Raw genomic sequence first — 13,162 nt, 5'->3', positions numbered from 1 at the left:
CAATAGCCAATCATAGCCAAACAACCAATGTACAAATAGTTATTGGCAACATAACAAAGGAAGGAAAATGGTTTAAATATACTAACATCCTAGTCTTGGGGCATCCAGTCAAGCTACGCAAAGAGGTGCTTTTGTCCCTTGCATACTCCCAAATGTGGAAGTAGGATCAGAAACGGGATCTGGAAGAAAGGGTAAACAGCATGTTAGTTAAATTCACAGATGGCACTACACTGGGTAATGTTGCAAACATTAGCAGGAACAAAAATATAAATGAATTTAGGAACATACGAAGGAAAACACATCACATTTCAGGAAAGCGTGCCAATGACATGTAATGAAATTCTAGCACACAACAAAAATGTTCAAAGGAAACAGAGGATTAGTTGTAATGGATAAAAAGTAGATAAAGGGGACTGCAAGAGATCAAGAAGTTAGAAAAAAGTGTTTGTGAGCTGTATCTGAAACCAGTGTGCAAACAGGACTTACACTCCACAACAGAACATCCCTTCCATCACCTTCCCCCCCATGCAACCCTTATCTGCTTTGTGGAAAGCAGGGGAGAGAGAAGTTCTGCTGCAAAAGCAGAAGTTCTGCTCATGCAATGACTTTGTTGAATACAACACTGTGCCTTCAAGCCACACTAAAGACACTCTTGTGCTTGAGTCACTTGCTGTAAGCCATTGTACAGTACCAATCAGCTTTCTTCACTCTTACACACTGCTTATCTGGCTACAGTAGTAGATTAGGACAGGGTGGGCAGATCTTAGACTGGTAAGATCAACTTTGTTTTTTCACTAGAGTCCTGAGATCTACCAACCAGAGCCATGTGCAAGGCACACAGAATTAAAGAACAAAGTGCCTTTGAGCATATTCTGAGCATTTTCAGGATCACAACTAATTGAGTTTAGCATCTTTTCACACAACAGTCCAATCCTGATTAATCATCATTTCAGCAGACTAATTTTGGTAGGGAGAGTTGTTTTGTTGCCATTGTTTAATAACTGGGCATCAGAAATGCTTGCTGATCTACCAAAAATCATCCAGAGATCCTGAATTACCTTCTGTCTACCCCAGCTTAGACAATGATACAGTACTAGATATTGATATATTTTTTGTTCCCCTGGAACTTTTTTCTTTTTTCTTTAGAAAGTTTGACTTCAACAGGAAATAAATAAAATTCTATACTTCAATTGTATAATTATCAGCAAAGCATATTTCAGTAACACAGAAGTTTATGTGGTAAGTTTGACCTTAAGATTGACCCTGAGGTCAATCTAGAGTTTTACTTATTTATTTTTTTAAAGTCACTGAGGGAGGGACATTTTGCCAGTGTTCAGCATGCAGCAAGCTAGGCATGAAGATGAGGTGGGGGAAAGAGTCAAATTATGTAGTACAGTATTGAAATAAAGGATTTAGAACTGAGAATGGAAGATGAAGCAGAGGAAATAGTTAAGATGTCTAAAGGAGGAAGGAAGGAAACACCCAAAAACAGTGGCAAGGAAGCAAGAGATGCACATTCCCTTTAAAAGCGTAACCGGAAAATGAATTTCTACAGTTGTTTATTCCTTTGAACATTACTGGAGGAGGAAACAACAGGGTCAATTTATATTAGGGTTGGCTGCCTTTTGTTGTTTTATGTTCTTTGCCTAGAACTCTGGCCAGTTATTATTGGACCAACTTGGAAAATGTAGATTTCTTAATGTAGATAAGAAATTAAGTTCAGTACTTAAATACAAGAAAAATGAAATGTAACTGTTTCATTCAATATAATCTCATGGGATTCAAGATGAAAAATTTTGAATAAGCATTTTCAGAATAATTGCAAAAGTAAGAAGAGCTTCAATTTATTCCCAATGAGCAGGAAACAGAACATTTGTGCAATTTACCTTCCCTATGCTGCAGTCCCTCCCAGCTCTTTCTCTCCCCAAGAGAACTGCACACACACACACACACACACACACACACACACACACACACACAATAACCAAGCCTTATTACTCTACTGGAATGATAAGAATTAAGCAAGAATTAACCAGAAGCACCAGGGACCATGTTTTGGACCTTTTTTGTACATAATCTGAATGGTTTATAAAATCTCATGATTAAATGTGCATAGCTTGGCCAAGAAAAATTGGAATAAGTGTATGAACTAATAATGGCAAGCAGGGCCGTCTCTAGGCCTGGGCCAGGTGGCGCAAGGTGCCAGGGCACCTGGCCACCTGGGGCGCGGAAGGGGAGCCGTACGGCTGGTGTCTGGGAGCAGCTGCTGCCGGTGCCCCCCCACTTCCTCTCCTCTCCTCCTCGTGAAGCAGAATCAGCGAGACTCCTGCCTAGAGTGGCAGCAGGCACTCTAGGCAGGAGTCTCGCTGATTCTGCTTCAAGAGGAGGAGAGGAGAGGAAGCTCAAGGGCTGTGCGCCCTCGCCGGGTCACTCCAGGTGCCGATGCAGCGGCTGTGGCCGGGGCTCCTCCTCCTCCTGCTGGCCGTGCTGTGGGGCGGGGAAGTGCTCCACGACGACGCGCCCGCCCTGGGCAGCAGCGGCAGCAGCAGTTCCCCCAGGGGCAAGGTGGCCTGGAGCAGCAATGCCTGCAGGGCGCCTCTGCCATGCCGCGCCGGACAAAGTGCTGCTCAGTAAAGGTCAGTAACTCTGTAAAATGGGGGGGCGCCGGAGGGACCTTTGCACCACAGTGCCGGATGGGGTTAAGACAGCCCTGATGGCAAGGTCCTCAGAGTTAGGTTTCAGACTTTTAACACCTACTGAGCTCTCACAACAGACACAAATCCTGTAACTACTTTATATAATTTAGACAAAGTTCAAAGCACAATGAAATATATACCATATATTCTTAGCACATGTCTAAGAAACCACAAAAGATGCAAAAGAAAAGGGTTTGCTTCTTTAATCAAAGATGATCCCAATGAGAAGAAAACATTTCAATATCTGTACATGCTGCTTAACCAGGGCCATCTTAGGTCAGAGGAAAATGTTAGAAGGTATTTTGTGCACAGGTAGAGATAGCTGAATAGAACAGTTATATGTATGTCGTATATGAAAAACACATTCTATTTTTATAACACATGAAAGCTGGGCCCAATTATTTTCTCAGTTATCACTTACAGATATATGAGCTTCACATAGACATTTTGAGAACAGAATGCTGGACTCTGTAGCTAAAGCATGTGCAGGCCTCTAAATGTTGTGCATTTTGTTGAAGATTTGTTGTTTTAACATTTTCCACTGCTCTGCAATCCCGAGTTACCTGGATATTTGATGCTGAACAACCAGAAAGGCCTACAAACAGAAGTCAATGAAAACAGCCTCTCTATTCACGATCAAAGAAATAAGCACGACTGTTATACATCTTGGAAAGAATAACCTTCAGGCTATTCAAGGTTGGTAACTATATGCATCCATAGTAATACCAATTCCATATTTTAACTTTTATACAGTATCTAGCACTGTAAAATGATAACCAGATGTAATACTGAACAACCTATAGTTGCACACCCACTCACAATGTTCCAAGTTCAGGGGTACTTGATTTACAATCAACAATGCTACTATTATGTAGACCATACATAATTATTAATTTTAGTTTCCTAAGATGTTCATGATTTCTTAGAGCCAAATCCAGCAGGGTATAGCATGCACAAAAAAGGAAAAGTATGGGCACATTGAAGGTTTACGGGGTCATTTTTCCTTCACTATTCAGGGAAATGTATGAAGTAGGTTCAGGGGTATATTAGTGGAGCTCCTATGAAAGGGAGAAAGTTGAATGAACAAAATATTGGCATGTGCACTATTGACAGGAAACAAAACATACATTATAATGCACTTTCATTAAGATTCAGAAGAAAATAGTGATTTTATTTTTCTTACAGATTATTAAAATTTACCAGAATAGTGAGAGAACATCTTTCCTTGTCTTTACTGTGCTTCTAATTTTAAATATCATACTTCAGCTTCACAGAATTACATCTTTTGGAATCTGGAGCCAGGTAAATGTGAGTGTCACTATGATGCCTGCACGAAGGTCTGGTGCATATAAATTCTAAAGTAGCACTTATAGGGACAATCAGATATTAGGTAACAAAAGATATCTTGTGAATTACTTTTTATCAATACCAAAAGCAACCATAAAAATAAAGCTTGTTGACTTTGTTCCCTGTGTTAGAAAGTGTTAGAAAGTAGCCCTAAGTATCAAGCCTCTATCTGAAACTTCCCTTATTCCCTCACAGCATTCCAAATTAATCAGATTCATATCAAACCCTGAAAAATACACTCCTAATTTCTAAAACATGGAAATCAAAACTACAACTCAGTGCTACGCTATTGGTATGTGATATCCCCCCCCTCAAAAGTCAGTCATATCACTTCAAAGACATGTAGCTTTCAACATGAAGATGAAAATCTGGCTATCGTAGCATGTAACCTTCCTGGCACCAATTATAGCACTTTTTATTACAATACGTAGAGCACAGATATCTGATAACTTGTAAAATGACAAGTGGCTATGATTTCAAACTTAAACTCACTGGCCTGGCATCCAGGCAAATGACCTTGTTTTTAACAATGCAAAATCAAACAAATCATATTTATTTGCTTCCACATCCTGAGCAATAAGGAGAGCTTACTTAATCAAAGTATATTTTGGTGAGAATAGAACTAAAGATTTCCCTTCCAATTTTTAATACTCTCAGCTAAACTTCATTAGAGTATAGTTCTATCTAAACAACCGACTTGCTAACTTTTAACAACTCTTCTAGTAAAATTCAAAGCCTTTAAACCAGTTTTTCTCAATCTTTTTTAACCCATGCCCCCTTTTAGTAATATAAAAATCCCACCCTCCCCCTTCAAACCTGGCTCCTACATTATTTATTTTAATTCTCAAATGGGTTGATTTTTTTTTTACTTACACTGTGCATATTTTGGGAACACTTCTGTCCCCACTCAAGATCATCATATGCCTCCCTTCCGCCCTGGTTCACAAACACTGATTTAGATGTTTTAAAACCCCAGTTGGACCTTTACCATACTTCCTCCAAGAGTTCTATTTAAAATGTTGTTACTGCAATATGGCCTAACCAAAGACCATGAACCCAAGATAAAATTAACAGTTTTCTTATGGACTTATTGCCCCAAATCGGACCAATGATAGCTGCCACACATAATCAACCTGTTTGCCAGTGGAACTGGAACCTTGCCTCTGAAGCCACAGGTAGTTCTCTTTCCCAGTACTACTGTTACCTGAGTCAAAACCTAGAGTCCTGTATGCAAACCAAACCAATCCTCCCACCTACTAAAGTTTAATTTGGAATGGACTCATAAACTCAAATATTGTACTTTCCCAGAGAAAGATCAGGGGAAAATATCACCAATACTTATTGCACCCTGGAAGTTTATGAAGCTAAGACCTCATAAAACTGATCAATTTGAAGTTCAAACTGTTAGGTGCAATGCTATCAAGATAAAATGCTACCAACACAATTATACTTTGGACCTTCTAAAATGTTTTTGTACTTTACCTCAAAAAATAATCTGGATAGCTAGGTGATTAACCTTCGCAGCTTAGTCATTTCCTTCATATCTTCTGTTTACACAAAAGGGGGGAAAGTGCACCCAAATAGATACCGAGACTACAGGGGTGGGGAGAGAAGCAAAAAGAATTGTTCCCCCAGATGCTATGTTCATTTTTTCCAAATCTGCAGCAGCAGTGCTCCAACAGGTTTCCTTTTTGTGATATCTGATTAAGTCATACTCAGAGTAGACCCACTGAAACCAATACTTAAGTGGTCTACTCTGAGTATGACTACCACTGGATATTTTTTTTTTGAGTTTGCAAACATCCTTAGTATTTCTGACCAAGCTTGAGTAAAACATCAGTAGCAATCTTCCCTGCAAATCACAGAATTTCAAACAAATGCCCACAACTACTAACAGGGATACATAACAACTCAAGTAACTGATGACCTGAAATAATTGGAGCAAAGATTGCTAGCCTTTAGCCTTCGAGTATACTTTAACACCCAGACACGAACGCCACCATTCAAGTACATAAAAAAGATACTAGGATGAAGAATAAATTCGTGTTCAGTTCCATCAGGCAGAGGAAGTAGTAAAATGATATTCCAGAGACAGTCACCTAACTGATAATCTGAATACAAACAAGCACACTCACAGCACATATTTCTCCTCAAGAAATATGCTAATGCATTACCTGCTTGTAGCTTTTCCAAAAGGCAAGAAGCCATTCTTTTTTTAGTCAACCAGTTAACTCTGACCCACCTTTTAACCAGTGACATCACTCAGATGTGCTTGTGGTTCTCTCCAAAGCCCTGGTCTATTTTTTGATAGTTAAACAAATATGACAATGTCCTGAATGTCGTTTGATACATGCACTAGTGCAACAAAAAGTGTTTCCTTTTTTTAAAAAAGAACATCTTAATTTCAGTGTTTTTACCTAGCAGTTTATGAGGATTCCAAGGCAAATTATTCTGTCATCTTCACAATCCAAAAGATTTAAGGGAATACTGTACTAGCTTTTCGACAAGAGGTATCATGTTATTAGGGTATATATGATAACATTTTGCAAGGTAAATCGGTGACTATATTTCGACACACACATACACATACACACACACACCAGGGGATAAACGGAGCAGGATCCTAGCTCCTTGGCCACACGGACACAATGTGGCTGAACATAGGAAACCAAGGAGCAAACCGATTAGGGGGACAGGGAAGCAAGAATGACCTGTGTGCAAAAATCTGGAAATGGGAGAGGGGCGTGGTCACCCCGGAACAATCCTACTCTGCCATCATCCCCATCAAAGGTAACTTTCGCAAGCCGAATCAGCCTCTGACCGGGGGCGGGGAGGGGGAGCTTAACATATATATATAAATATATATATAAATATATAGACGGGCGAGGGGGGGTAGAGAGGAGGCGACCCGAAGCACTTCCTTCCTTGACCCATTCCGGCGGACACAGCCCAGCTCACCCCCTTCCCCCAAACAAAGGGCCCTCTTCTCTCCCCCGTCCTCCCACCTTCCCGAGAGGGGGCGGGGGAGGAGAGACCAGGCCGGAGTGGGCGGGGCGGAGCCTAGGCCGCGGTTGCTCCGTGAGGCGCGAGGAAGGGGGAGGGGTGTGTGAGGCGCGCGTGGAGCGGCTAATCCGCGCGGGAGGGAGCGAGCGAGGGCGCGCGCGCGGTCAGCCGGCGGGCGAACCGAGGAGTGGGTGGGGGAGGGGCTCAGCGCTCTCTCTCCCCCCTCACTGTGGAGAGAGAGAGAGAGAGAGAGAGATGAGGGGAAGTGGGGCGGAGGTGAAAAGGGGGGGGGGTGTCTCCACATAAGCGGTCCGCTTCCCCTCCGCCCGCCTGTCCGCCCACCCGGGCTCCGCTCCCCTCCCCCCATGGTCCCTCACCCACACAGCGCAGCAGCCGGTGTCGCCACGAGTCGAGCTGGTGGCGGAAGCCGCGCCTCTCGATGGAGCACTCCTGCCTCCCGCACGGACTCGCCATCTTCTGGGGGAGGGGCCCCGAGCCTCCGCCGCCGCCGCCACGCCCGCCGCATGCGTCATCACGCACGTCATCGCGCACGGCCACGCGGAGGCGGGGGGTCGCCGCGGGAGCAGCTACCGCCCAAACCTGGCCGCGCGCGGAAATGCGGCGGGGGCGGGGAGGCGGTGGACAGTTGGCCATGGCAACGGTGGAAGGCGCAGCAGGAACCGGGGAAAAGGGCTCGGGCTCCTCCTTATCCCCGCGCCGGATCCTCTGGGCGACCCCTGTGCTCCGGTGGCGCAGAGAGGAAACGGGGACAAGCAGAGGGCGGAGGTGCGCGTGGAGCCAAGTTCACAGGACGGATCCAGACTCCGTCCAGATCAGGGTATCCATAGCTGTGTCTTAAACCCCATTGATGCCAGCGAGTCTGCCTTACGCATGAGTAACACGGAATCCAGCCCTCCGCGCAGTAATGCTTGGGTTGGCAACATCGACTAGGCTGCCGTCCGAATCGCACATAACACAGGGAGTCCGTCCTAGTGAAACCAAAGGAGAGACTTGCTGCTGCCGGGTAAATTTGGCGATGGTTCTGCTGTTAAGAGAGAAAAATCTGACATGAGAAGAATGTGTGTTTTATTTAAAAAAAAAAACACCTGTAAATGTCAGCATTCCTAGTGAAAACAAAAACCGTGGTGTAAAACTGGATCAGAACAAAGGCCAGCCTACTACTCCAGCTGCCTGTTCCCCCAATTGTTGATGATAAACTTGCACGTGGGACCTAAGTCCCACAGCATCCTCACCAGTTGCAATTCCCAGTAACTGGTACAAAGAGGTACGCTGCCTCTGCCAGTGTTGTTGGAGCATAACCATCATAGCTAGGTGCAGTATGCCTCTGTATACCAGTTGCTGGAAATCACATCTCTCTTGGATATTACGGATGTCATGGCGTCTTCATCAGGTTTAGCAACAATGTCTTTCATATTCTCACATTCCCTTGCCACAGCGATCTTCCAAAGCGTTACCCATTGTGAGCCATGTTTATGGTGGCAACAAACTCACCAAACCAATGCCATGCTGACATTGCGCATTTAAACCCAATCCTGCTTCCTCCTTTCCAGCTATAATTCTGCTCTTTTTTGCAGCAACGGAAAAGGCCGCACACACACCAAACTACTAACAGCTGGAAAGAAAAAATCATTTTGAATTTGACCCGACAACTTTACCTGAGCCACATAGGACACCAGAAAATGGACAGGTGGGCATAGTTTGGGCCAAACTACTTGGACCAAATGTAGAGGTCTGGAGGGCATAATTAGGTCCATGGGCTGGAAGTTCCCCACCACTGAGAGAGCTGATATGTAGGAACAACATTCACATTTTTAGCCCCACTCTTTTATATTGGTCTGCACACTATACAGTACTGTTGTTAAAACATTTCCCACTTTCCTGAGTAGTGAGAAATTCCAGGAACAGCACTAACATATTTAGTTCCTCTTGAAGAGAGACAGCTGAAAAAACCTAAGGTGTCTCCAAAATAGTGCTTTAATTACAAATATACAAGCAGAGCATAAGTAGCAGACAGACACACATAAGGTAGATTCCCCATAGAGCAGAGAAACCCCAGAGGCAGCAATTGCATTGCAACCCCAAGCTAATTTTTCTGCTGCATCCCTTTCCCTTACTCAAGCAAAAATACTGCATATTCCTGCGAATAAGACTGCTTTGTAACCCAGGGAAATCTTCTCAAAAGTCGGGGGTCGTCTTACACGCGGGCCATATTTCTTATACGGCAAGTATATCCCAAAACAGGCATCCCCAAACTTCAGCCCTCCAGATGTTTTGGACTACAATTCCCATCATCCCTGACTACTGGTCCTCTTAGCTAGGGATCATGGGAGTTGTAGGCCAAAACATCTGGAGGGCCGCAGTTTGGGGATGCCTGTCCCAAACTCTATATTTTAACTGGAAGAGTTGGGGGTCGTCTTATACGCCCAGTCGTTTTATACGCCGGAATATACTGTATCTGTCTTCTTAGCTGGAGGAGTGCCATCTTCTCCCAAGTGCTGACAGTGGATATCTCATGCAAAAACCCAGGTTCTCAACTATCAACCATTTCCTAACCGTAACTACCTACCTACCCATCCTATGAACTCACAATCCACTGAAATTGGTCAGCCAGCAAATATAATACTGCCATGAGCTACTTGAAAGTTGATGGCTGCTGAGATAACTCAGTCAGTAGATCGTGAGGCTCTTAATTGCTGGGTTGTGGGTTCCATGTTGGGCTAAAAGATTCCTGCACTGCAGGAGGTTAGACTAGAGGACCCTCTCTAATTCTATTATTCTATGTTGAGGTTGTAGAAATATGCTTCTCTTGCTGTTCATTAAAGGCTTTGCAGCTGAGGCCAACTGTGTGCATACAATGAGCAGTTAAAGTATTTAAGGACCCACACACACGGAGATCCAGTTTCACCAAGTTTGTCCTGCACTGATTCAGTATTTCTGTTTTTATTTTCTATTTTAATGTGAACTACCTTAGGAGGGTGTTCCTGAAAGGTGGCATACAAATTCTGAAATAAAATAAATCATGTCACTTAGTATTTGTGTTATCTTTACCATTGCCAGAGAGATGTGGTATTTCATCCACTCACTGCATTAGTGAACAAAGCGTGATGAGGATTGTATTATTGGTTAGGATTGTTACTGCATCTGTTAATGTCATATCTGATGACATAGGTTTTCCCCATTGCAAAGGGGACATATCTCAGTGATCGAAGACATTTTTGTATGTAGAACATCCCAGGTTTAATCATTGGCATCTTCCATTTTAAAAACCCACGTTCTTATATCAAGGGTTAGGAAAGATCTCTGCCTGAGAACTACTTCAAACCTCTTTCCAGATTTGTTCCATCATAAAATCTGACAGAGTAGAGCCCCTCCTTCTAAGATGAATGTCCTTAATTTGGTCAGACGCAATAAATTAATGTAATGTCCAAACTTGCTTTTCAGGTTTTCACATGCACGAGTCTTCAAACAGAGCAGAGAATTCATATCAAATAATATACTTGAGGTAGTCTGCATTTCTTTATCCAGTGGTTATCAGTCACCCAAAAAGAGTGGCAGCACCCATTTGAAGTATTTCACCCATATGAACATTTTTGTATAAAGTGGGTTTTAGTCCACAAAACATTATGCCATAATAAATTTGTTAATCTTCAAGGTGCCACAATGTTGTTGTTGTTTTGTATTTTGAGCAAAACAATGTCACAGATATATTTCATGGCTCAGGCATGGTGACCAATGTTTCCCTAAGGAGAACTAATGGTTAGAGGATGGTTTCTTGATCATCCCTCAAATATTTTTTAAAGCAGTTTTGGGTGGATGACTAATCCCTCCCCAGCTAAGCGTGGGTCTTAAAGTTTGTGGGTGGGAAAACTGTGGTTTAAAGAGCAGTGATAAAGAGGCATAGCATGATACAGTGATAGAAGCAAAGAAAGAGAGATTAACTGGAGGCTGGAAAGCACCTTGGAGGTAGATGCACATCTCTCTGGGGAGTTGATGTGGGACAGTGAATCTACTGCCTTCTGTGACTATTGGACTGCTTACTTCTACATGTAACTGCTTGCATAACTATATCAAATATTGCAATAGTACCATCAGTCTCCAGAGATCTCTCCCGCAAAAGGAAGCTAAAAACCCTGGTAGCATTACCCTTTGACAGTTGGGGAAATGGGAAATACACATCAGTATTATAGCTCCAATTTATTCTGCTTCATCTTCATATTTAATGGTATCTCCAGCAAAGCTGCTCACTAGATGTTTGGGGCTCCTATGATCGGCATGCTGAATATGTTATTCCCTTGCTTGTGCTGTCCAAGGACAAATGCAGCAGAGTTCCTTCTGGCAGAAAGGAAAGAAGTGAGCTTCCTTCTGTTCTCTGCCAAGTGACCATGGTCAGGTCAGAAGGGACAAGATGTAACCTTTCAATAGCCTTGTGTTCTCTGGCCAATGGCAGAAATATCAAAGCATCTTCCCCATGTTCCCTACATCTAGGACACCATACATACTGAAGGTATCTGTTGTTCCTCATTAATACCAATAGCATAGCAGAAAAGCCAGTAATGGAGAAGTGAGCAAAGGTTTTGACATGCGAGTTCAAGAACATAACCACCTCAGTGTGGTGCCCCATGACAGCAAACAGAGGACAATTTTGCTGCAAACGTGAGTACTGGCAACTCCCCGTTTATGTTCTGAGGCACTGCACATTTAAGTGAAATCGCATATATTGGGAGCACCATTGAAAAAGCCTGCAAACACCACAATCGCTCCCTCCAAACCTTATTGCTCAAACTCCAACTTTCCACAGGCCTCAAAAGGTTGGTGCAAGGGCTCCTGTCCTTGCAATGGCATGTGGGATTGCTAAGCACTGTTTTTGTGCCGTTTTGCAGTTTACGCGTTTTTTAGGGCCATTTTTGCCCCTTTTTTGCATGTTTTTTATTAGTTTGATAAACAACACATACAATAAAGTAACCAAAATAATAAAATGACAACAAAAAACCACCAAGAAGAAAAACAAAAAATAAACACGCATACAACCATAAATGCATGTTCTTACGCATGGACTTACGTCACAATATACTTTACTTCCAATTCCTTTTCTTCTTCTTTTGTGCCATTTCCAAGTTCGCAGCGATGCATGCATGCGCCATTGTACATGCTTTGAATGTGCATAAATGGGAGTTGCCCGTACTGCAGTTTTAAAACCTATAAGCACATACGTAGCACCATGAAGCTACTTTGTCACTGAGCTTAGATGAGTGTGCATAACATCAATTGTGTTAGGTGCCTTTTGAATATTTTTAACTCTGCTCTGGTTCCTCAGTTGCATTTTTGTCCTATAGTGTATTGGAATGGATATGTTAAGATTGTTGAACATCACCTCAAAACTTTATGTGGGAGGCAATATAAAAATGTTTTAAATAAATAAAATAATAAAATAAATAAAATATATGAGTTACAGAATACACTCAGTCATGGTTGGAACAGTAGCAATGAGTTCCACAAGCTCATTTTCAACTTGCGGTGCTCATGCTGAACACACAAACACTCCCTGGGCACTGTATTGGAGAGTGTTATGCCAAAACCAAACTTTCCAACCACACCTCAATACTGTTAAAAGCAGAAAAGGGAAAGTCATTCTTTTGGTATTTTTGTTATGGTTTGGGATCACTTGAGTTATTTTGAAGTACTGAGCTGTGAACTGAAGCAGAAGGATACAGCACCTGAAAATATGTTGAGCCAAAGTGATATTCTAGACACTGCTTCAGTCTAACATACTTCACACAGGGCAACCTTCTAGTGATATGAATGTACAATTTGGGGTGGCTAAATTCAGCACCCCAGGTTAGCAAGGTTGGGCACCTGTCAACATAGGGGCCAAGGGGGCTTTGCCCCCCATAAAATATATGAGGCCACCACCACCCCAAAAATTGTTGGGCATTGCCATTCAATTTGTGTGCATATACTGCATTGTGTAATTGATTATGAGGGGGGGCAGGGCTTACCTCAATATTTTTTTACCCCAATATTTTTTTCCCTGCTGCACCTATTGCTGCCTCTGGCTCACTGCCTTGCCCTTTCCCTCTGTCTTAGACAGAATGATG

The 13,162-nt window shown here is 42.8% G+C and overlaps 1 protein-coding gene across 16 annotated transcripts in view; it reads right to left on the bottom strand.

The window, feature by feature from the left end:
• The window catches only part of LCOR (ligand dependent nuclear receptor corepressor), a 72,821-nt gene extending 65,229 nt beyond the window's left edge, over positions 1–7,592 (bottom strand). For 3 of the 16 annotated variants that reach the window (XM_088670670.1, XM_088670674.1, XM_088670672.1), the window contains exons 1-2: positions 7,428–7,557; positions 87–179 (exon numbers count right to left, since the gene is read on the bottom strand). Coding sequence is in view for 2 of the 16 variants with exons in the window: in XM_088670668.1 (XP_088526794.1) it covers positions 7,424–7,520 (97 nt within the window). In the remaining 14 variants the exon portion in view is untranslated. Of the gene's footprint in view, positions 1–86; positions 180–7,423 lie in introns of those variants that run through there. The other 13 variants (XM_088670669.1, XM_088670673.1, XM_088670679.1 and 10 more) reach the window with 11 other exon arrangements.
• Positions 7,593–13,162: the final 5,570 nt, after the last annotated feature.

The sequence above is a fragment of the Zootoca vivipara genome, chromosome 5 (genome assembly GCF_965207765.1).
Source record: "Zootoca vivipara chromosome 5, rZooViv2.hap1.1, whole genome shotgun sequence".
Classification (NCBI taxonomy): domain Eukaryota; kingdom Metazoa; phylum Chordata; class Lepidosauria; order Squamata; family Lacertidae; genus Zootoca; species Zootoca vivipara.
The sequence above is the reverse complement of the archived record's forward strand: the minus strand, read 5'-3'. Positions and strand labels throughout refer to the sequence as shown.